Genomic DNA, 26,062 nt, shown 5'->3' with positions numbered 1-26,062 from the left:
TCCCTCCCATGTATCCGTCACTGCCCGGCTCTGCACGGGAGGGTGTGTGTAGCCTTTTGAACGCCACTCTGTGGTGTTTTTATTATTTCATGGGTGATGGAGGCTCTCGATGGTGCTCCATCAAGAAGAGAAGTGTTTATCAAGTGGATCTGGAGTTGACAACAGATGAGTCGCAGCAGGCATGCAGGAGCAGAGCGATCCGTGTATGACAAGACTTCAACACAACGATCAGGATGATTTCCTGTCACGATTATGGATTTAATTCGCTATAATCATTTTGAATTACTTGCATGCACAATTCTCATCTCATCACTGTTTGTGATAGATGGTAAGTGACTACTTCTCACGGGCTGAGTTTCAGTTTTCAGTCATTGTTTACCATACTTATTTGATGTGATGCTGTAGGCTTGCTGTATAATCATCATACATTCTCATAGTTCACTAATAAGTATTTGTAGAAGTAGTTTCATAGAGGTTTTCTTTTTGCATTTTAACACCTGCAAAACTAGACTGAGTTGGTGTTGCATCCCATCATTTCCCTACGCAGGATGCCTTGTTGTCTCATGCCCGAACATGTTTTGAATAGCCTACAACACTACTATTTCAAAACATGTTATTTTTTTATTAAAACTCCGAACAGTGTACAAATGAATACCAGCTTCTGTGTTCTCTTGTTGAATTTGAGTAATTGGCTTGCATTTTAACCAGTCCATGCTTGGAATATCAATTAAGACTGTGAGAGTTGACATCATTGTGATCTCTACACATTTTCTAAGGACAAAAAGAAATCTAACAATCGGGGGCAGCGTAGTGACCGATGAGGGGGTGTGAGGATTGGGGGGTTCGGACTGTGCGGTTAAGTGATGGGACAAGGGGGAGGCACTTTATGTCTCTGTGGCTCTACAAGACACCCAACAATAACATGTCTTCTTATCACCACTGAAACAAACAGACAGATACACCAGCAACATGCATCTGTCAGGTGACCCACATGTGCTATTTGAGGGCATCCAGATAGGACCACACAAAAGACCCTTAGAAGCAATTTACATATGAAAAAGCTTACATGCTGTGGGAGGGGATGTGAGGTTGGATGGAGCTGTGTCACAAACGTCTCAAATATAGACAACAGGCCTGGCTCTGAATCCTCTGAACTCTGCCTCAGGAGAATACTAAAAGACCAGTGGATTCAGTAAAGAGCAAACACACCACACCACCTGTCATGGTTTCCTAAAAAATGCATGGTTAGTCATTGGCAATTTCTTTCTCCATGGTGTTTTTGTAGACATAACATATATATATATATATATATATATATATATATATATATATATATATATATATATATATGCTGCAACATGCCTCTAATCTGGTCTGAATTTACTGGCTGGTCCTTGTTGTAATGAGAGCTAATATAGGCATATGGTCCGAGCATCACTATGATCTCCATCACACCCCCAGGACACTTCGCCCATACCTCCAAGTCAAAGTCTAGACATGTATAAGCTGCTCGTAGAGAACCCTGCCAACTGTCTTTAAAATTGATTGACCTCCACCAATAACAGAAGATTGGTGCCTGAGTTGGTGAAGATGGAGCACCAAGTGTAATTGCACTCTTCTACATCTTTTTAGTCTGCACTCAGCCTGATTGTGCTCTTGAGGCATGATTACTTTGCGTGATTATCATATAATATTATTGGAATATCTCTGTTCATATCACTGTGGCTACATTTGTGGCCCCCAGCTTCATAATTATGTTGAACCAATCATGCAATACACACTTTCAAGGCTTTAAGAAATGTGGCGCAGTGTGATTATCATCTAATAGAGGCAACACTTGTTCAGCTGATTTGAAGCCTCCTTTTTGTGGCATCATGCCTCTGTAGCCCCTCATGCACATTCCATGGATTACGAGGATTGTTGCCTCTGAGCTGCTCCCATTTGTTCTGCCTGAAGTATGACAATTTTGAGATGCCGCACGGTAGCTATTTGTCTTTGATGTTTTCTTGCATGTGTATACGCGAAAGGGGGCAAATCTCAAGTTAGACATGATATATGATTTGAGAGTTAGGAACAGTGAGAAAATAAGCAATGCATCATCATAGGATTGAGGTTCTCAAACTGTTTTGGTTTTCAGGTCACAGTGAAACTGTTTAACCTATTAAATCTTGCTTGACCAACTCTTGGAACTCAGAACTCAAGTTATCTAGAATATTTTAACCGAATGTAAGCATCTGCACCCATGAAAAATTACATTATGAGTTTGAAGTTTTTTCTTAGTTTGAAAAAGCATCAGTGAAGTGTTGGAACATCCAAATGCAGAATTATTATTATATTTTCTATATTATTGATGTTTAAGGGGTTTAAGAAGTTAAAGACATTTGCCAAAACGTACCTGAAAATGCAGTTGTTTCGAGATTTGAGAAATTAGCTGTCAAGATTATGGAAAATACTATCCAACAAATACTGCACATTCCATTGCCTGAGTTGGTGCTCCCATAAAACATACCATTTTAATCATAGTTCTAGACATGTTGAGGTTTGGAATAGCCTATTTCCTAGAAATCAACATCATCAGTTAGTTTATAAAGCTAGCCTAATTAACAAATGTCTACTTTAATGAGGGAAGTCATAAAAGTGGTGGAGTCTGCTATTTGCATATGAAAGATGTCTACGATGAGATGAGAGTCCTTGGATTGCAAGAGTATTTATTGTTTTTTAAATGTTTGATAAAATCCATGATCATGAAAAAGTTCAAAATTTAATTACAAAAAATAATAAATTAAAGCTGTAATCTCGAAGACGTTCATTTAAATACATGTCTGTTGCCATTAAGTGAACTGCAGTCAGCATCCTGTTGCTCGCAGGCATGCTCACACTCCGTAGTCACAAGCAAGCATCCTGGGCATCAAGCAAAAAAATAAATTACAATCATATTTAGAATAACATTACTATCAGTAATGTTCCAATATATTATTTGGACCAGTGTCCAAAGGGTCCAAGTTCACCCATTGGCAATACAAAGCAATTAATACAGACACATATAGTTACATATAGACACACATGATTAAGTAATACACAGTGTAAGAATTATTGCTTTTCATTGATGTTTCTGGAGAGGATCAAGTGCTGATCCTCTAATTCAGGGGTCTTCAACATTTTTCAAGCCAAGGACCCCACATCTGAGAGAGAGAGACGGAGTAGGGGTCCCCTACTACATAGTATATTGTATAACATTAAGTTGCATATTAAACTGGGCCTACAATAAAAGCCTAAAGCAGGGGTCTTCAACGTTTTTTAAGCCAAGGACCCCTTAACTGAAAGAGGGGCCCCCTAATACATAATTGTAAAAAAATAACCTGGGCCTACAATAATGCGTTTTTGCATACAATACTAAGCTATTAAAATAATAATTGTTGGCTACCTTACCTATGGGCCAGTAAGCCTATTATCAATTTAAAAATATTGCACAAATAGGAAGATTTACATTTGCTAATAATATGTTAGATTCATGTTAGGCCAATTTGGTGGCCCCCCTGCAGTAACTCTGAGGACCCCCTGTTGAAGATCTCTGCTCTGATTAGTATGTGTAACGTTTTTTGACTGAAATAAGACCTAAACCCAGAGCTCTGGCAGCGTGGCATTATTGTCTTGCTGATTAAAACACAGAATAAAGGAGTAAATGACTAAAATCTTCGGGGCAATGCCTTCGCTCGGATGCTGTCACCATGGAAATAGATTGAATGCTAAAGCCAAACAGTGGAATTGGTCACGATGGCAGTCAGCCATGACGCCTTGAGTGGCCCTTCAATTTAAAGTACTTGTACTGACAGCTGCTAGATTGTTTTAATCAAATCTAAACAGAAATTCTAAGAGCTTCATGTCAGACATGATCAAACTAAAATAGCAATCAAGAGCATGTCTGCGCCATTGACGTACATTGATGCAAGCAATTGTTACATAGTACAGAGGAACAATTGAGTCATTGAAAGGGATTGTTTGGACTGTATTCTTTTTGTCACATAGCTTCTTGAAGAGTTTGACATGATGATAGGGAGCAACTTTCCTAATCTAACACTTAATAATGTCATTTTTATAGTAATGTAGATAAAACCAGATGTTATAAAGTAGATTACGTTTTATCAGAAGTCATCAATGCATTTTTAGTTGTAACAACCCATTGTTTTGCTCCAAGACTAAAATAATTTATATGAGAAGTAGCATATTGCAAATTATTATTACTGTTAAATAGTGGTTTTGTTAATCTGTACAGCCCAAGTGATGTTCTGTGATATTAATATTTTTGAAATGTGATCTGTTCATAGGTGCATCACCTGACCTGCAGCCTCCACCAGAGGACCAGTGCTCTCCAAACCCGTGCCAAAACAAGGCAATATGTAGAATCCGCGGGGACGGCTACTCATGCTTCTGTGTGCCAGGGTTTCAGGGCACTCACTGTCAGATTGACGTGAATGAGTGTGTTTCACAGCCCTGCAGGAATGGGGCCACCTGTGTGGACAGAGTGGGCAGCTTCTCCTGTCTGTGTTCTCCTGGGTTCACAGGTGAGTGGAAAGAACGGTGCTGGGTCTCCCAAGAGCATCTTAAGAGTAAGACATCATTTGGATTAATTTAAAAGAAAATGTATGAAATGTTGAATGGGGTCAACATAGGTCATCATCCATGTTGTGACAGAGCTGTTAGCATGGCTGTAGACTCTTGCTTTCATATAAGTCTGGCCAAGTGGGAGTTTAATATGATTTAAGATGATTAGTACAACAGTGAAGGGTAACTTTGAAAACCTAAACCCACTACATCTGATGTGGTGATTTATTCAATATCTTATTGGGGTATAATCTCACACCTTTATTCACAATTTTTGCCCTGCATCATGTCTGGATCTTATTTTTTTTTAATCATCTTTTATGTTTCAAATCTTCTTTTTATCTAATTTTAATAAAGAATAGATGAACTAGCAAAACCCCAATGGATCAATCTGCTGAAAGGAGCCTGATAGCATTACGACATAGCATCGGCAAAACAAATTCAGTGACTCAAGTGTCACCTATTTCAATGTTCAGATGGTTTACTGCATTTGGGCAGTCTAAAATCATGTATTGTTAGTTGTATTTATACTCATTAAGCTTCCATTCTAATCATCTTTCTCCAACATTGCATGAAGACAATACGATTTATTTTAGTGCAGGGACAGATTTACAGATATATTGTATACAATGTACTGTTTTTAGAATTGCAAACAGCTGCAGAAGCCTTGCTGTGAGATAAAAGAGCAATCCACACATGATCACAGCCAGTACACATGAAAGCTTTGTTCATTTTTGCCCCCTGCCCTCAGTCTATGTAGCAGGCTCACTCGCCCTCTGACATCTGTCCTGCTTTGATGTTCACAGGGGCCACTTGTGAGGTCCAGATTGATGAGTGTCAATCACAGCCATGTCTCAATGGCGGCAGTTGCCATGACTACGCTGGTAGCTTCACTTGCACCTGTCTGCCCGGTTTCCAAGGACACCGATGTGAAATCAACTTTGATGAGTGCCAAGAGCAACCATGTCAAAACGGGGCTCTGTGTATAGATGGGGTGAATAAGTAAGTGGCTCAGCTCCAATTGCTGAAAATAAAAATAATTGTAGCTCTTGCCAAGTTTAGAAAAGAAAAATTGTTTTGTTTAGCACAAATTCCTTTTATATTTAAATGTCACACCTGTAAACACAGACTGGAGCAAATACTGTAAATAATCTCATTCATGTGTTTTCTAAATCCTTGATTGTCTCAGCTACAGCTGTGACTGCTCTCACACAGCCTTCACTGGCAGACTCTGTGAGACACCACTACCACCATGCCTCTCTGAACCATGCTTCAACAACGCCATCTGCAAGGACAACCAGGGTAACTACAGCTGTGAATGCTGGCCAGGTACATGAAGCACTTTCTCGCTCAGTTAACAGGGAAAAGAATTTATTTCTGAGTTACAGGTTTTAAAGCGTTGAGAACATTTTCTTTAAAGAATTCTGACTTTATTACTTAATCTACATGGGATGTCACATGTGCTGTCAATCAAAACATATTATTCCCATCAGAAACACTCTGTATGACTTCCTCATTCCAGGGTTTGAGGGACGCCAGTGTGATGTCGACATCGATGAGTGTGGCAGCAACCCCTGCATGCATGGAGGCCGCTGCATTGAGAGGTCGTGGCAGGCTCTGTATGGCAGCGAGCCTCTGCTGCCTGAACACTATGACCAGCAGCATGCTGCAGGCTACATCTGCAGCTGTCCTCTAGGAACTACAGGTCATTTATTCTGATTAACCAAATTGAACTCATTATGTCTTACACAGGTCTACAAATAACGGTTAGACAGTAGTATGTGGTTACCAGTAATGCTGTAGTATGTAGAGACTTTACAAATCAACAGTGTGTACAGTGAGATGTCTGATCACAGGAATGAGCAGTTTCTGATTGGATCAACATCAGGGTGAACAGGTACATTTAAATGGGAATATTTTGCTATTACTCAAAACATATAAAACAATCTTTTCTCTCTTATTTTTTTAAGAAGTAAAGGTTCGCTGAGTTCACCCAAATCACTATTTCCCCAATGGGAATGTGTTGTTATTGTTCAGATTTCAAATACCAGCCACTGAGACCACACACTGGGGGTGAATAGATTTCTTTTTGTGCTCAATGCATCACAATTTTACATTTCAATATGCAACAGCAACATCTTTAACGTTTCCAGAAACAACCTACAGGTAAACCAGAATCATATACATTTTATTACCAGTTTTGTTACTTCCAAAAATAATAACAAAATAACTTTGAATAAACTGTGTAATGTTGCTTAACTGGATCCAAGTGCAGAGAACCCACTACAGGTGTAATATATGACTTCAGCAAAATATTCTGAAATTCTTTGCTTAAGTCTACACAAAAACAAGAAATGCTACATACTTCTAGAATAGGGTGACCAGACGTCCCCGGTTTTGGTGACCTGTCCCCGGCTGGAGCTGTCCCCGGAAATGTCCCGGTTTTCACTGTGACTGACAGACCCGAAATTGGAATGAAATAGTCCTGCACCGTACACGCACAGGCTCAAGACAGCCAGAGCAAGCACTGCTCAGAGCTCAGAGATGTACTAGAATGCCCATTTTACGATGCTAAAATTACTGTTTATTTACATGGAGTCTGGTGGGTTTAGCGAACACAATTTCGCGGACTTTTTATGTTTTAAAAAAAGGATCTTACTCTTTAACAGAAAGGTCGACCTCCTTAGAAATACTTTCCATAATGTTGTCAGACACTTAGAATATTAATCTGAACCTGAAACAGGCACTTTTATGAACGTAAAAACAAGCTGTACAATTGACGTCCTATTAACTTACATTGTAGCTTGTTTCGCCGTTACCGACTGCAGTGATCTTGTTTAATACTGGACCAATGTCAAAGGAAAATATTTCCTCAATAGTTTTAATTGTATCCGATACTCAATGAGCTGTTGCAGAAACAAGCCCAGCCTGAAGCAATAAAGCAAAAGCTGTCAGATAAATGTAGTGCAGTAAACATTACAACATTTCCCTCTGAGGTGTAGTGGAGTAAAAGTATGAAGTAGCAGCAGGGGTGATTCTAGGATCAGACCTTTAGGGGGGCTCAGCCCCTAATGAGAATGTGACACGGATATGGCGCATGCAAAAGTGTTAACCCCATTGCTGTGACAAATTGCAAGAAAATTAACATTGAACTTACATGAAATGTTATCATATTTGCATTCTGCATAAATCTCTGCACACCCATTACTCTGTGAAATATCTCCCAAACTCTTCACTCAACACATGCATCAGTACAACAAGCGGTCCCTGAGTAATCCGGTTTTGAAATTGCAACAAAATTTCTACATGGTTTACAACTTTATAATGTATTCTCATGTAAACTATTTATGTCAGCACAGATATTTTTTGTAAATTGCTTAGCTAGTGTATTCCACCATAATGGTTATTATATTGCCAGATTCCAGACAATCCCACTTACTTATATATATATCCTACTTACACATATGAATATATATTTCTACTGGTATGCTTCCTAGTGACATTAATGCAAAAATATGAAGAAAACTATTCCACCTGTGTGTGCATGGTTAAAATTCTGAAGTGTAAAATAGCTCAGGCTACAGCACAAATATTCCTATCCATAGATAAGAATAATCAAGTCTAACCTCTGAATTTCTTTTCAAAGTGCACCAGATTGATGCATTTAAACGTTAAAATACACAAAATTTTCTTACAGGGCAGCATGCCCATGGACCCCCCATAGGGGGGATTGTGCCCCAGTGCAGCTCTACATCTAGTGACGCCCCTGGGGCAGTGTCCCCGTTTTAAGTTTACAAAGATCAAAAATTACCTTTTTTGGAGGTATTTACGCTTCTGAGCTGAAAATGTCCCCGGATTTTGTCTCAGAAATCTGGTCACCTTATTCTAGAATGGACAGGCAAAACAAACTAAACTGACCACAGACAGAGGGCACTGAACTAACTCCATAACTAAATTATTCTGTTAATGAGGCAGAACTGACTGACTGGAGTGACTTTGTGTTGACATTTTAAGACTGAAGTCAGCTGTTAGCTGTTAGCTGCTAACTACTGTGTAGTTAGCAGGTGAGGCAAATGATGAGGCTTGGGCACGTTCCATCTCCAAATGGTGTGCACCGTTTTGCTACGGTTTCCTGGTTGAACGACATGTTTCCTCGGAACAGTGTGAAATGGCGTGCAACGGCTTTGAGATTATGTTTTCTCTCGTTTATTGGCTGTGTCACAGGTAATACCCAATGATACCCAATCAGCAGAGACGTGTCCGTAAACCGTGCTAGTAAAAAGGCAGAGCGCTTGCGCACGCAGCAGGGTGTTCAACGCACCCCTGTTTCAGTTTAAAAAAACGTGTTTTGTCGGGGCTGAACATGGTCAGTCAAAGCAAACTACTGGTCATCACTTCCTGCCAGCAGGGCATTCCAGCACACCAGTGTGTATGTCAGGTTTGGCAGGCCATATAATTGATGATAATCAATTCAATAACATTTATATATTCACATTAAATAGTTGGTGCATTGATGTCATGAGAAGCTTTGCATTGTTGCAGGGATGCTACATCAAATTTTACTTTTTAATTGCAAAAGCAGAAAATCCTAGTTTTCTTGTTTACACAAGACTTGTAAGTAAGACTGTGAACTGTTGCCTGCTGAGAGATCTGTTCTAAAAATTGACCTGCTGCCAGTCACTCTGGCACTGACCCAGTAAGGTGGCCAAATAGCATTAGTTTAATCCCCAGGATCTGGCTTTGCCGGTCTCCTGACTGGAGCCACTCAGCCCTACGTTGTTGTAGAGAAGTAGACAAGGAACAGACCTCCACTGGGATGGCATGTACACACACAAACAATATGGTGCAGTTAGACACGTTTGAGGCTATCCTGGGGGAAAAAGCAACGGCATGATGTGGACACCTGCACCATGGATTTGGGGTCTATTGTTGCTTGGAACAGGTAACATCGAAATATGTTTTTGTATAATATTAATTAATTATTAATGAATAGGTATTTAATTAATTTGCCTTTTCTTCTACCAATATAAAACAAATAGACTTGTTGTTACAGTATTTTTCTATAGTGTGCTGTATAACTTGTAGTTGTTGTTCCATATGTGCCTACTCATTGCAATCGTATTAGCTTTTAAATGTATCTCTAAATTAGTACAATTTTAAAATGCTGATAGCCTCTACAGCATAACAATACATACAAATATTTCTGGACACAAACACAAACAAGCAGACAGACAATAGAGGATAATTCATGTACAAGTAATTGTTGGGCATCCTGGTATCTGGGTGGTGTAGAGAGAAAAACACACCACCAGCATAGAGAACTGGGGTTAATATCTGTCAGTTTGGATTCAGGTGGGGCTAACTTGACTTGGCATGTGTATCCATGGCACCAAAGAAATTATAAAAACAGGAACCATGATACACATAAGAACAGGTGTTGATAAAATATGGAGGAAAATGGGAGAAAAGAACTAGACACATGTGCAGTAATTTCCTCACTTGCCATTATTATGACAACTTTCCCCATAATAATCTAGTTCAGTCAGACAACTCATGATTGAAATGTTTATTATAACAGCAGAATATTGTGTTTGGTGGCCAGACTCTGACCTCATCACTCCATGAGATTTGCATGAGATATTGGGGAGTGATGATAAAGTAGCTTCCCCTTGGCTGACACCTGCAGGTGGATGCTGGGGTGATGGTGGGGCTTACAGAGCAGTCAGCAATATGGGAGCAGGGCAGCAGGGCCATTGACGAGCAGTTTAAATAGACCGCCAAATTGATGGGGTGTGTTTGGTAAATGATACGGAGTGTAAGCGTGTCACATGTGTATACAGCCGTGCAGCTCGAGTTGCCTGCCTGAACTACTTTAGCTCGCAGGCGTCGCCCCAACTATGTGTGTATGGATGTGACTTGTTTGTAGTAAACGCGCAGCAGGGACATCCATTGCTTAGAAGACCACTGAACAAGGAATAATGACAATACTTCCCTCCTCAGTGAGCAGAATAATTAAAAACAGGCCACATCTGCAATCATGTTTTTAAGTTTAATAGGGCAGCAGTAATGTTTAAGAGGGTTTGTGTCTTTATGTGACTTTATTGTATTCTTCTGCTAACAGGCTCCCTCTGCCAGGAGGTGATAAACCAGTGTGACCCCAATCCCTGCCAGAATGGGGGCAGGTGTGAGAGTCATGTTGGGGGCTACATTTGCCACTGCCTTAAACAGAGTAACGATGGCGTCCTCTATGGAGGTGTAAACTGTGATGTGAGGCTAGTGGGCTGTGAGGGAAATGAATGCCAGAACCAAGGCTCCTGCTCTCCTTTCCTGTTGGATGGGAATCACGGATACACCTGTTACTGCTCACCTGGGCACACTGGACCCCTCTGTAATACCCCCACCACCTTCTCCTTTGAGCGCAGAGGCTACCTGCTGCTGCAGAGTCCCCTGGTGGATGCCGTGGTGTCCTGCAACATCACCCTCAGCTTCAAGACTGCTCTGCCCAGAGCGTTGTTGTTCCAGCGGAACAGCAGAGGGATGCTGCTGAGCTTAGAGCTGGATGAAGGGCAGCTTCGTCTCACACTGAGGAAGGAGGCCTCTGCTGGGGCTGAAGCAGAAAGCCAAAACCAGGTCCTGGAGCTTCCACACAATGTCACAGATGGAGAGTGGCATTCTGTAGAGGCTGTGCTCGGAAGCTGGATGCTCAGTCTGACACTCTTGGATGATGCTGTGAGCTGTGGGAACCAGTCGTGCCACAAGGTGGCTCCAGTCCAAAGCACCATGGCCAAGCTGGTGTCGCCTCCTCAAAACACTTTTATTGGAGGAGTGCTTCAAGACTCAAATGGCCCCAGTGACGACTCACCACTTCCAGCATTCATTGGCTGCATGCGGGATGTGTTTGTGGACTGGCAGCTCATCGTCCCTGAGAATTGGCTGAGCGACTCTGCTGTTAATGTGTCCCCTGGGTGCAGCCACAGAGACCGCTGTCTGGACGTGCCTTGCCAAAATAGAGGACAGTGTGTCAACCTGTGGCAGAGCTACCAGTGCCGATGTCCGAGACCTTATGAGGGGCAGGACTGTGAGGAGGGTATGTTTACAGCTGTGAAATAATAGACTTCAACAGAAGTTGGGAGAAGATTTGGGGTTTCTAAATCTACTAGTTGGTTCCATGAGGACATCCTCTAACTCCCTCTGGAGCTGCTGCTCACTTCCATTCCCCACAATCTGACACACACACACACACACACACACACACACACACACACACACACACACACACACACACACACACACACACACACACACACACAAATGTAAGAAAAACTTTGGGATATGTAATCACCGAAAGCAGATATAGTGTATGGGACTCTGGGAGTCTTAAAGCTTGAAGATAACCTGATTAATTGAGGAGGAAAGAGTACCAGGTCATTCTTACTAAGTGGGTAATTAGATAACATCCTCAGTTGCTGATGTTTAACAGTAGATAAGGGGGGAAGGATGAGGCCAATCAAAAGTCACAGTAAAGGACAGAGGCAGAGATCCTCTTATCTGACGCACTGGATTAAGGATATTAGGGATTCTATTTTGGAAATACACAGAACATTCAAGAAAATCAGTAGACAGTTGAATACTGTAGTCGACATACATACATGATACATCAGAAAAAAAATAATAAGTAGGATGAAAAAAATGAAGTTTGAATTTGTTACTCAAGTTTCCTTGTAAAATTTAAATAGTTCAGTTTTTTCACAGAGGATATCTATAGCCTCTTGAGTCTTTCAAAGCAGATTACTAGTGATCACAAACATTTACTCACACGCTGATGTCCTGCCTGCCTTATAAAGTGACCAACCAGCAGTGGAAAGTGCTGATAGTGGACACAGAACATACAGCACATGGGGGCTGGTGGCTGCTTAAATTTCCTCTTTCTGTGCTCGTTCTTCTAGGGAGCTCAACATAAACTGCTTCAATGTCTTTTCCTCCACTTAGTTAGTTCTGCAAAAACACAAATCTATCATAATGCTCTTTTAATAGTAAATATTTTTTTTCTTTTGCTCACACAGATAAGAAAAAAACTAACTTTGCCCCCTTGTGCTGAAAATAAAAACGGAAAATAAAAACAGAATAAATAGTATTAAAAGTCTGATAGATTAGAGAGTGTAAACACTTTTTGTACTTGGGGGACACTGAAATTAGGTCACATGCACCCCAGCTCTCTTTTTCTACATTCGTGGTTTCACTACTAAGGAATGCAAATACACCCCCCTGGGTAGCTCACCTGGTAGAGTGCACGCCCACATACAGAGGTTTACTCCTTGACACAGTGGCCGCGGGTTTGACTTCAACCTGTGGCCCTTTGTTTCATGTCATTCCCCCTCTCTCTCTCTCTCTCTCTCTCTCCCCCCTCTCATGTCTTCAGCTGTCCTATAAATAAAGGCCTAAAATGCCCAAAAAATAATCTTAAAGAAAAAGAAAAAAGGAATGCAAATACATGATATTCTCAAACTTATAAAACATTTTTAAACATGCATGCTGGCCCAGCTGAACATATTTGAAGATGTTTTTATGATAGTGAAACCCATCCATATCTTACTCATTGTTTCCCCCTTTTTGCAGAACATGTGACCACACGCTTTGGGAATGAGGACTCTCAGAGTTACGCAGCTTTTATTGTCACCAATGATCTGGGTCACAACCTCTCCATCTCCCTCTTCCTGCGTACACGGAGGCACTATGGACTCCTCCTGGTGTTAGCCAACAGCAGCAGCCAGTACCTGCACATGTGGCTGGAGGATGGCAAGGTCACAGTTCAGCTCAATAACTTTGAGAGCCTGAAAGCGGAGAGTGCGATTGATGACGGGGAAGTCCACTTTGTGAGAGTAGAGGTGGCGGACGATCGTATGGCGCTGTATGTAGCAGCTCAGAAACAGGGCGATGTGGAAGTCAGGGCAGTCAATGTCCAAGCAGGAGACACTGTGTATGTGGGAGGTATGTTGGAGAGTTGGATGACTTCAGTGTTTGGTGGATATTTTAAAGGCTGTATTCAGGACCTGAGGATCAACGACAGGCGGCTGCAGTTCTTTGGGTTGGACACCTCAGTGAGATCTTTTCCTCTGGAGCTCATGGAAAATGTGACTGCTGGATGCACTGGGGACAATACCTGCAGTGTGAGTATAAAGTTTCCTTTCATTGATATTGGTTATCTTATATTTTCAGCCTTTATTGACAGTGTCGTTCTTTAGTATGAAGTACTGTAGTTTAGGGTGCGCAGAAATGGATTAAAACTTAACATTCTGCTTAAAATGAGACCTCACTCATGCCCATGAAAGCATTCACATAAAGTATAGTTATATATCATATTTAGCGGTAAAAGTAAGCCCCTGTATCACTGTCTCATCCTCAGACAAACCCTTGTCTAAATGGTGGGATGTGCTACTCCATGTGGGATGACTTCACCTGCACCTGCCCTCCCAGGACAGCAGGGCGGCGCTGTGAAGAGGTCAGGTGGTGCGAGCTGTCACCTTGCCCCACAGACTCAGAGTGCAAGATGCTGAACCAGGGATATGAATGTAAGTGACGTCCAAGATTTCAGCAGTTACAAGCAGACGTGTTTTAAGTCGTTTTCTTTTAAGACACGTGCAGTTAAGTCACAAATCTTTATAGGCAAATTGAAGGTCAAGCTGAAAGTCGTCATGTTCGGACCAAAGATAGCATTAAAATGAGCATTTGAACATCTCCGATGATAAAAATGTCATAGCCCTGAACTAAGACAGACCAAGTCTTTTCAGTGAGTGCATAGGAATAAAAAAATAATGAAGAGCGTCCTGCGATTCAAGGGCTGCTTGACGCTGTCTTATTCAGTTTTTGTTTGTTTGTGTTTTTGTTTCTGAGATTTTACCATTTCAAAACCTGAATCAGACTCAAGTCCAAGTCAACAGCTCTGGTTCTGAGAAACCTTTAATCAAAGTTTAGAAAATGGTCTAGCACCTGATTGTGTAATAACTGTCATATCATGTAATAACATGTAATAAATATCCTTCTGTAAGGGTTACAAATTTTACAATGTATGTATTTTCCATAGATTAGTAGCAGCAGTATTATGTGACAATACTTAATCGAAATACTTAATCATTGTATAATGATACAGTAACAATAATACATTTAATATTAACTATATGTCATGTTACAAAATGCAATGTAAAAATCATAATCTGAAAGTTAAATTTAAAGGTTTAATTGTATTTGCTATTACACTATCAGTCACGGCGTGCTAATATTTAACAGCATTAAAAAGCAACCTAACAATGAGTTCACTTTTGTCCCGTGTCATTAGTGAGGTTTGTTGCCTTCTTGACATCATTTCTTAGTCACATAATAGCTCTCAAACCCAGACACAGAGTTGTGTACCTCTGAGACTTACATTATATGTACGTTACCTAATCTTTGACCTTGTTTGCGGAATTGGACATTGTTGAGTTAGTTGGCCACCATATAACCAAGTGATACAGAATGCTTGGTCATAAACTAGCCTTAATCCGCCACACAGTATTCTCTGTGTGCTCTGTAAAGCAGGATTGGGCTGAGGTCAGCTTATCCTTTTTTTGCTGGGATTAGTGATGATTTGCCGTGTTGCCCGTCTGTCCTGCAAGCCACCCCATGTTTACTTGCTCCTTAGGAACATTTCTGACAGATGACCATATTGCCTAAAAGGATAGTAGTGTTATCAAACAGGTAAATGAAGGTAAAAAATCTGTGCTCTTGCCTAATTCCCTTGATGTATTATCATGCATAAAGCCAGTACATAATCAAAAACAAGAAGCCAACTGACAAAGGAGTTTTAATGGTGCAACGAAGTGAGTGTGTAAATATGTAAACACGACAAATATTTTCTCTAATCTCCTAGGCTATTCCAATGCAACGTTCCTGAATGACAGCACTGTGTTGTCCTACCGGGGAAACGGCCACATATCCCGCAATCTAACTAACCTCTCCCTAAACCTACGCACACGAAAGCGTAACGCAGCTATACTCCATGCAGAGAAGGGCTCAGAATTAGTCACACTCTCTGTGCAGGGTGGTTTCATCTTCATGGAGCTTCAGAGCACCACTGGAGACAACAGAGAAGAGGAGGAAGAGGAGGAGGAGGGAGAGCAGGGTGTGTCTACAGTCAGTATCAGCGGCAGGACGAGTGTTAGTGATGGTGAGTGGCACAGCGTCCACCTGTTCATGGCAGTGCCATGGGCACAAACCTCCCGGTGGACTTTGGTGCTGGATGAGGAAATAGAGGAAGCCATCACTTCCAGGAGCCAAGGAGGCAACCTGAACTTCCTCAGGCAGGGGGTGGACATCTTCGTAGGGGGCCTTGCCCCGGATGCTGGGTGGTCCCTGACCGGATGCCTGGGCACAGTAGAGCTGGGTGGCATTGCCCTGCCATACTCCAGCTCCTCTGATGTGAACCTCCCACGCGTGCAGGAGGAGCAATTCATTCAGACATCACTGCAACCACCGCTCCTTGGCTGCAGCGGGGCCCCCGTGTGTGAGCCCAACCCCTGCCTGAACGGAGGGGAGTGCCAGGACCTGTTCAACAACTTCAACTGCAGCTGTGCCGCAGGCTGGGCCGGGAGACTCTGCAACTTCTTCACAGACACGTGCGCTTCCAGCCCCTGCGTTCACGGCAACTGCAGCGTGAACGGGCTGACCTACGACTGCACCTGTGAGTTTGGGTATGCGGGTGTGGACTGTGATGAGGAGGTGGATATGTGTGAAAACCACCTGTGTGCCCATGGAGGCACCTGCCTGCATGGGCCGGACAGGTACGCCTGCCTCTGCCCTGAGAACTTCACTGGACCCCTTTGCAAGTAAGTGCAGGTGTTTGCTGGAAAAACAGAAAAGCAGGACAATATAGAATAAAATAGCGTAGTAGTCACTTTCTGGTGAGTTGTGGAAAACATAGGCCAACAGCAGAAGAGAAAACTATGTCATAATAAATATTTCATGCTCCGGAAATTGACTTTGCTTTTCTATGATTAGTTTTGAGAGCTTAACCTACACAAAATACAGAAATAAATGCTCCAAATTGCACACACAAGGGCCGCACCGCAACACATATTCTTTCAATGTAAATGTCTCCACATCGCTGCCTTTGTTCAGCATTTCAACCATGCCTGCAGTGAGCGCCTCAGATGCTGCATTTCTATTCTAGTGTCAGCCAGAAAAGGCCTCAGTCTGCTGTGGTGTCTCACTAAACAAGGCTCTCTGGTTCAGCGCCAGTTTCTTTCCTCTGTCATCTACCGTTTGCCTCGGAGAACCAGCAGGGGAACGCCTCCGAGCATTTATCCTGTAAACACACAGCCTCTTGAATTTTGCCTCTTTTGCACAAGGAGAACCTTTGCAAGTGTTTCGCTAAGACAAGCTGCACATCTCCCTTTACCGGGAATGTCTACGCTGTAAAGTTTTCATCAAAATGACTTCTTTTTGTTTGTGTTTCTTGTTTGTGTCTCTTTCTACCCCCTTTCCCTGTCTTTCTTTCTGTTTCTCTCCAGTGAACGCATTGAAGAAATTCCGTGGTACCTCGTTGTCAGAAATGTGTAAGTTTTCTATTTCTCAGGTGTTCGCTATTTGTTTCCTGTTAGATATTTGTCTCCCAAATGTCATGTACGATGTCTCTAGTTTTTTTGTTCAACTGTGTGCAACAAAATGCCAAGCAAAGCTAATATTAACGCTCCCTATGACATTGTTTATATTAAAATTAGATACCCACTGTTTCAAAATGAGAGCTGTAGTTCAAAAATGATTCCTGGCATCTAAATTAAAGCTTCACCTACAAAAATTGTACGCTTTCCAAACAAACAAAAAAAGCCTGTATTTTGTAACAATTGAGGGGTGAATCTCAAGTTGCCAACAAATAAATAACGTTTTGGAAGAGAGCTCCTGTGCTTCAGGCAAACAGAAGGTTATAGGCCAAAGAAAAAGGCTTGGCTTTTTTTTTATTCCTATACACTGTGATTTGACCTCCTGCTGGTGAATAGTTGCCAGAGGTCTTTAATCTTATTATCCTGGTCCCCTCCTAAGCCTCTTTGTCTCCCCTGTGGGGAACTGCAGGAAGCCAAACAATGCAGCTCCTGTCTGGCTGATACTTCTGCTTCCGGCAGACGTAAAGATGTCAAACTCTACTGCACATGACCTGCTGAACATCTTGATACCTCAGATACCACAGCTTTACATTAAACACAAACAATGCATGTCTCTTACATGTCTGACTGTCTCTTACCAGACGGCCTAAACTGCCTGTTTCTGTGTGCGGCGATGACAACAGAAACTACACCTGCTTCAATGGAGGCAACTGCACTGACCGAGAGCTGTCCTGCGACTGTCCACCTGGCTTCACTGGACACCGGTAGGAAAAAAAAATAGATATTTATTTTATTAAATGATACATAAGTAAGTAAGTAAGTAAAATGGATCCAGAACTAAAATATACTGTCATCCCCTGATTTATCTGCAGAGCATAGCATAAGTTCAGACAGAACACTGCCGTCACACTTGCATTAGCTAGTTGGCAACAAACTGTTTCATTCATGCTTTACAATCACTGGCTGTGTGGCTTTCAGCTCACAAGTAATGCCCAATCATATTCTTACTCTGCTATTGCATGCCAACGTCATTTGCTTTTTTGACATAACTAAGATCTAATGTTTATGTATGTTTATTACAGTAAGTTCTCCCAGCAGAGCTCAAATTCTTTGAGATCTCTCTCGAAGAGCCGAGCCTTTTCCTCCTTCAGGAACCTACTGGACACTATTTGCTATAAGTGGTCACTTCCTTGGCATCAGTGTCCCTGACTGAACTGTAATTGTGTGTCTGTGTAGGTGTGAGCAGGAGGTGGATGAGTGCAAGTCCAACCCCTGTCTGAACGGAGGCTACTGTCGCAACCTCATCAACAAGTTCTTTTGCGTGTGTGAAATGAGCTTCGCTGGAGAAACGTGCCAGACGGACGTAAGCGACATTTACTTTTACGTGGCCCTGCTGCTGTGGCAGAACCTCTTCCAGCTGCTGTCCTACCTCATCCTCAGGCTGGACGATGAGCCTGAGGTGGACTGGGGAGGCATTGACTGAATGTGTGTGTGTGTGTGTGTGTGTGTGTGTGTGTGTGTGTGTGTGTGCATGTGTGTGCGTGCACCTGTCTTTGGGACTGTTTGAGAAATGCATGTGTATGGGTGATTGATTGATCTTAAAAGATGAGAATGACCGGTGGTTTCCCACAAAGCACAGGGGATCAGATATTTATAAGAGCACACTACACACATTAGGGTTTTCTCTAGTTTGACGTACGATACCACAGAGCTGTTTCTGTGCCTTAAACGAATACAGTATGTTGGTCATCAGAAGCACCTTTTTCAGTATAGTTATTTAGAGTATATTACTCAATTAAATGTACTTATTTAAGTAGCTATAGATCACAGATGCTATCAACTAGAAGGGCACTCAGAGAGCGCAGACCTCCGCCAAGGCCACGCCCTATCTCACAATGGTATTGAAAGTGAAAAATAAGTTGTGTATCCACTCTATGATGCACATCCGCTCCAAAATGTAATGGGTTCTACCTTGGCCCATGCTACACAATTCCACCAAGTTTCATGGAAATCAGGTTATTAGTTTGTCCGTAATCCTGACAAAGCTGTTTTTTTTTTAATCTACTAAATGTTCTCAGGGCACAACGTAACACATTCAAACTGCTTGTTTTGACCGACCAATAGTCCAAAATGTAAAAAACACTCATTTTGAAACGAAGATAATTTTTTGCTTCATAAATCACTTAAAAGATCAAGCTATTATTAAACTTGTTGGCAATTGATCAACTAACTGATTAATCAAATAATCGTTTGAGCATAGAACTGCGCAGTGTAGCTCATGTGGTCTAAAGGGAAGGTTAGTCTCCATTTAATAAAGCACTTTTTTATGCAGTGAAGAACATTATAGAATATGTGTTATTTATAATGTTTCTCATTGAAGATATCCTGTCAGTCTTGTCTGAACTGGATTTTGGGAGCTCCATACGGATGAATGTGTGAACTATCAAAAACAGTGTTGTAGTTACAAAGGCACCTAGAGGGGCTAGAAGACGACAAGATGTCTCACTTTGTTCTTGATGTGCGTTCAGAGCACAGCGGTGACTGACTGACTGCGTGTTGTTTTGTGTTGTTTTGTACCCAAAGAAGAAGTTTCCATCTCCAAACCTTCCTGAGTGAGGCAAATATATTTTAAGCCTAAAATTCTCTGCAGCTCTGCCTGAACGGTACCTATAAACATCCACCATGCTGTTGTGGTCAGCATTTCATAACGCTCTAAATCTTTGTCTGTTCCTCATAGACTGTGTTTTTGTGTGTGTTTTAGTCTCGCTGTGCTGACATCATGCTGGATGATCCGTGTATGACACTAACTTCTTGTTTGTCTTGTTTGTCCTTCATTACACTCTGTCTTCATGTCCTGTCTCAGTTTAAATTCAGTCTCTGTCTGTCAAATAAAAAAAAAACAATCTTATCAGCCATTGTTTGTCTTCTGTCCTCTTTTCATCTCTGTCAACTAATTTGTCTTTTCAGTCACCACACATTTTGCTTTCCTTTCCAATTTCTTTCTTCCATTTTCTCCTAGACCAACTTCAGTTGAAGGTTAAGTGCTTTACAAATCCTTTAATTGATTTCCTCACTGTGTAGCATTGTGTGTATGTCAGTGGGAGCAGAGGCCGAAGTCAGGTGGCAACCACGACACCAAACACTTGATCTCTCTTAACGAGATGTAGTGTGAGTAGATCCCAGAATAGCCCAAGTTTATAGTCACACACACACACACACACACACACACACACACACACACACACACACACACACACACACACACACACACACACACAGCAAAGGCACGGACACAGAGGCAATTTTTATTGTTTGGAGTTTGTTTTGGGGGAAGACTCGTTCCTGTTTTAACATGACAATGCTTTTGCTTGCTGTAATTATTCCTCCTGTTCATATTGGCTACTAAAAGATCCCATCTTATGCACTTTCAGTAGCCTCTTTTACACAGAGATTCCGCAACACTGCCGTAAAGATCCGCTATTATGCCGGCTTTGCTTTTTTCTCTTAACCAAACAACGCCAACATTTTAGACTCTTCTTTTTTTTAAATCAATTTTAGTGCTTCATGTGAGAGTTTGCGATCTTGTCTGTTAGTGACAGAGGACAAACAATTACAGGTTCAAAGGGCTTGAAACAGGTTTAATATCCTGTGTGTCTGTCGCCGATGCTATGCACCTGTAACCCAGTCAAGGAAAGGGTTAAGAGAAACGTAGTTTTGGCCAATCGGAGGTGGTTGCCAGACTCCCACCTTTGGCTGAGTCTCTATTTAATCTGTCAGAGGGAGAGCAGGAGTGCGGTTGTGAAGTTTAACGTTGGTAGTCCCAAGAGAAGAAGTTGGTAATTTCATAGCAGATTATAACCAAACCATAACTAAAATTGCTGAACATTGTGTCAGGTTTAGTTTTAGTATTAATAGTGTCAAAAACCTCTGTTGTTATTACACACAGGCCTGAATTACACACACATGCCCAGTATCTATACATGCAGTAATGGAGAGATGTCAGTGAGGGAACTGCCCATGGAAAGGAACCTCGAGCAGTTGGGTTCGGTGTCTTGCTCAAGAGCACTTTGGCAGTGCCCAGGAGGTGAACTGGCACCTCTCCAGCTACCAGTCCACCACCAGTCCAAGTCCGTATGGGGACTTTAACCAGTAACCCTCTGGTACCCAACTCCCTACTGACTGAGCTACTGCCACCCCAATTAGGGACCCCTAAAGGTCTGATCCTAGAATCACCCCTGGTGACCGATGTGACGTGTAAAACGACAGCATCGGTGTCTTGCGTGTGTGTGTGTGTGTGTGTGTGTGTGTGTGTGTGTAGTCCCGTCATGCCGGCTGTACCTTTTACCAAGATTTCGATTTGGCTCTGTTACTGCCGGCTAACGGCATACTAAGTTTGTCCCCCTATTCCGTGTCCGTACCTTTTACACAGCACAGCGAGGCGCAATAATGGCACAACAATCCTGCCTTAAACAGGCTGTGTGAAAAGGGGCTAGTGTAAGTGATGGCGGACAAAATCTACATTCCTCGTTTTGTTAGAAAATTAGTTCAAAGTTTATGTGAGATTATAAAAAAGCTTATATAAAATTCACTTTACTCTTGAGCCGCAGTGAAAGGATAGTGACTAAAAGACCGTAAGATTTAGCCTACACTTGATGTGTGTAACTCTGACATTTGAAGCCTCATATTAGATTCAGATAAGCTTTTGAAAACACTTTTGTATTAACCCAGGGCTGTAGATGATGTCCCCCATCACTTACACTGGAAGCACATTAGGCAGCGCCAGTATAAACAGGAGGAATGAGAACAACAAACCAAAAACAGTGTTATTGTTCATATGACTCCTGTTTTTAAAACAGATTTAAAAAATGGCAAACCTATCCTTTGACAAAGAAGTGCTCAACCTCACAAACGCTCTTGTGGATGTTCAGCTGTCCACACATTTTGACCATGTAGCCAATATGCAGTTGCTCAGTGTTCATATTTACAGTCTATGGTTGCACTTCTCTCTTGTACCTGTCTCCTCTCTTCCATCTCATATTCTTCAAGTCTGTGTGTGCATGTATGTGCATGTGTGTGTGTGTGTGTGTGTGTGTGTGTGTGTGTGTGTGTGTGTGTGTGTGTGTGTGTGTGTGTGTTTCCCTTTGAAAGCACAGGTAGCCCTAATGGTGAGGAGAGAGGGGAAGGAAATGGGAAGCAGTTGTTCAGTGTCGGCACTGATGTGGCCATCCTTTGAGAGAGCGAGAGAAGCAGAGAGGGAGAAATGTGCTTCACCAGCAAAAAAAAAAGGAGCATCTGGCACTGAAGTGCAGTTTCAGCAGAGAGCTGGTGGCATTCACAGGAGTTCGGTCTGCTTTACAGAAACGTATGAGGGCAGGTTAACACACACACACACACACACACACACACACACACACACACACACACACACACACACACACACACACACACACACACACACAGAGCAGGTTGATAGTGCTGACAGCAGGGAAGCATTGCTGCCGTCTCTGTGTGTGTAGCAGCTCTGCTGAGGCTTCAGGGTGGCCCTGCCTTGTACCTTAGAGACTGGTTAGTTAGACATTTCCGTGTCTGTGTGTGTGGCAGTCGGTGACTGATGGCGGATCCTGGCTTCAGGCTGCTCCGGCTCGCTTGTGTCACACTCGCTCTGACAGCCAACTGTGCTGCAGTGACAGGTAAGCACTTTCCAGGAGTCAACAAAGAACCTGTAGCAAGGGAAAGAAAGTGTAATGTCTACAGCATCGAGCATGAGTGCATAAGTTATTTTTTGCCTCAGGATATGGATGGTTGTAGTCTTATAAGAATTATGTTTCCATGTTGATTGCTCAGTGTAAAGTTTGCTGACTTATGGAATTTTTTCATAGTCTTGTGTAACCTGACAAGTTCTGTAAGAGGCGTTAGTTAAGAAGATGGTGTCAGCCAAAATTTGAAGTATAATGGAGTGATACTTACAGCTGTTGTGCTGTTGGTAACCTTGTAGCAGCCACTCAGAGTGTCACAACTATCACATCAACCAGAACAACTGATGTAAGTGCATCTGCTGCTCCGTTTTCTGTTGCTGGTTATTAATGAATGTTAACAATCATTCACTGGCTGCACTGGAAGCTTTGATTCGCCTTGATTTGCTGGGTTTAACTTGCAAGGTCAGAAATCTGTGTGTTTGCATGCAGGGTTGTGTTTCTGGCTGGTCGTGAAGCTGCTTGTGTGTTTGTGCGGTGTGTGATTATCAAAGGGCCACAGGGCTGTAAGTTAAAAATGAATATTAGCAGGTTTCACAAGTCTTTAAAACACTTCATATAAAGCAGCTTTTCTTCCTGCAAGAAAAGAATCATGTGTGTGTCTGTATGAGCTATTTTTGGTGCATGAGTGTGTTTCTGGTGGTGTATATGCTAATGGGATCATCAGGCAGCATCTTGCCCGTGTGTGTGTGTGTGTGTGATCCTCCACAGACGGAGCGTGCTCCATACAGCTCGCGGGTGGTTGCCGTGCTGGCACCTTGTCTGGTTGGCTTGGCGATAGTGGTGATGCTGGGGCTGGCGCTGGCCGTTGCCAAACTGCGAGAGAGGCGGCAGACGGAGGGAGGTTTCAGTCCGCGGCAACTCGAGGATCCTGGTGGTCGCAACCCACCTGCTGAGCTGGGAAACACATCCATCAGCACTTTGGCAGCTCGTGTGGAGCGCCTGGTGTAGTGTAAAGCAGTGAGGAGAGGAGAAGTGTGTGTGAGAGTGTGTGAGTGAGAGGAACAGTGTTTGAGAGAGACAATAATAAACAATGTATCATGTGAATGAGCGTTTTTAAACCAAAGAAAATGTTTCTGTCTGTTTCCCTCCAGTTAACCTCTGACGGTTTGACCTCTGACCTCTTACTGTCCGTCAGTCTGGTGTCCGTGGTCCTGCTGCTGGTTTTCATCCTCACCTCCATCAGCCTGGTGATGACGCTTAATCGCCGCGCCACCCACGGCACCTACAGTCCCAGCCGGCAGGAGAAGGAGGGATCACGGGTGGAGATGTGGAGCATCACCCAGCCGCCACCTATGGAGAGACTCATATGAGATGCAGGGACTGTGTTTACATGCAGGGTAGTAATGTGGTTATTGTAGTAATGAATGAGCTGATGCTAGAAATACACCTGATGTATAACTTAAAAAATATCTGCAGCCTGCATGTAAACATGGTCTTCCCCTCACAGTACCTCCATTTTAAACTACAGCTGTCTTTCTTCACATGCTGTAAGACTGTATGAGATCTTGTGACACCATTTTTGTGTTATTGTATATCTCAGTGCTTCATCCATCTTCCTGCAATGTTTTGCACCTGGCTTCACTACTCAGCAGTACATCCATCTAAATGCAAAGATTTAAATTCAGAACGTATCGAGTCTGTCACATTTATGCGTCTGATCAATATTTTTTAAGGATTGATGGACCATTTGATCCGAATTTTGGACACACATAAAACATTGTTTTAAAGCCTCATCTGGAAACGAGCAGAATGAGTGAGACTGTTCCTCATGAAAGGATAAGGATAGCATTATTCTATATTTTTCTTATTGTCAACAAATTCCATGAAATGATCAAAATCAAACATGTTAGTCCGTCTCTCATTGGTTCCTACTGAAGACATAAATCTTTAAAAACAGAGGGGGAAAAAAGGCTCAGTAGTTTCCTTAAACAGCGAGGCACTATTCTTTTTAGCAAACATTACTCAAACAGGAGTTAATGTTGCATTTGTTGGGTACTATTTTCAGCTGCGCATTAATACACATTCGGTGCTCAAGTGATTTACTGTAGCAGGACAGTGTACTGTATGTGGGATTGGCTCAAAATAAACTATCAATTCAGTGTTTTGGTCTTTTCATTGAATTTGCTGATATTAACAAAAATATAGAATATCACCAGGACTTAAAATTCATGAACTTCCATCTGTTTGGATTTATTGCTGGAAAAATACTTTCAAATTGTTTGTGTATTACATGTCTACACGCTGAGTCTTGCTGCCAGTTTTGATTCATCTTTCAGTGAACATTTCCACTGGAAATACTGTAGCTCCTTACTGACAGAATAATGTATTTTAGAGTCAGATTTCAGGATAAGTTGCACTTGTCGAGAATAGTTTCTTAATTTTTTTTCTAGGCTGACTTGTATGTTGTTAGAAACAAAAACTGTCTTGACTGCAGTGTCATTTTAAGTGTATATAATGTAATGATGATTTTTGTTTATCATGTTTTAAACTGTGAATTTCATTTCAACTTTTAATTGTTGGCAACTGTACATAGACAATGTGCTGCTTGATTAAAGTGAATTTATTTGTGTTGATGTATTTTATGTCGACAAAGTTATTATTATAGGTCTTTTTAGGAACAGTGTTGTGATAGGCCTACTGTAAGAGAGGATTAGCATTTTTACTCTAGTGTTTGCCATAATCAGTAAGCCGATGCACACCCCCACAACCCCAATTAAATAAACCAACACTCTTTGTATATGCTCTGTGAACACACAATATACCACCCTGACTATAAAATGCATTGTTTATTTCCCCATACTCTTGTTGGTATACAGTACAAATGAGTCCAGAGATGCAGAAGCATGAAACATTATAATTTATTTTCAGTTCACAGTGCATACATTGTGTGCAGTTGTACCAAGTTACTCATCAATAGCACATTAGGTTGACCTCTGTTGTTTAAGACGGTTTTCTCTGCAATGAGAACATGCAAGTGTGCACAGAATCAGAAAATCAGTTAATGGCAGACCGAAGAGTTAATCATCATTACAATATCCAAAAAAGTATAACTCAAGTTGTCACTACACTGAA

General features: G+C 41.9%; 1 protein-coding gene across 1 annotated transcript; it reads left to right on the top strand.

Moving 5' to 3' along the window:
- Positions 1–89: 89 nt before the first annotated feature.
- On the top strand, positions 90–25,510 carry crb1 (crumbs cell polarity complex component 1). The gene is given in 14 exon segments (XM_078259911.1): positions 90–178; positions 180–328; positions 4,326–4,562; positions 5,409–5,604; positions 5,792–5,931; positions 6,125–6,307; positions 10,724–11,689; positions 13,219–13,769; positions 14,006–14,171; positions 15,506–16,460; positions 17,145–17,189; positions 17,876–17,998; positions 18,471–18,597; positions 24,082–25,510. Coding segments are annotated over 14 exon segments (4,146 nt in total). The 3' UTR covers positions 24,301–25,510.
- Positions 25,511–26,062: the final 552 nt, after the last annotated feature.

Source organism: Sander vitreus, chromosome 9, assembly GCF_031162955.1.
Source record: "Sander vitreus isolate 19-12246 chromosome 9, sanVit1, whole genome shotgun sequence".
Taxonomy (NCBI): Eukaryota; Metazoa; Chordata; class Actinopteri; order Perciformes; family Percidae; genus Sander; species Sander vitreus.
The sequence above is the reverse complement of the archived record's forward strand: the minus strand, read 5'-3'. Positions and strand labels throughout refer to the sequence as shown.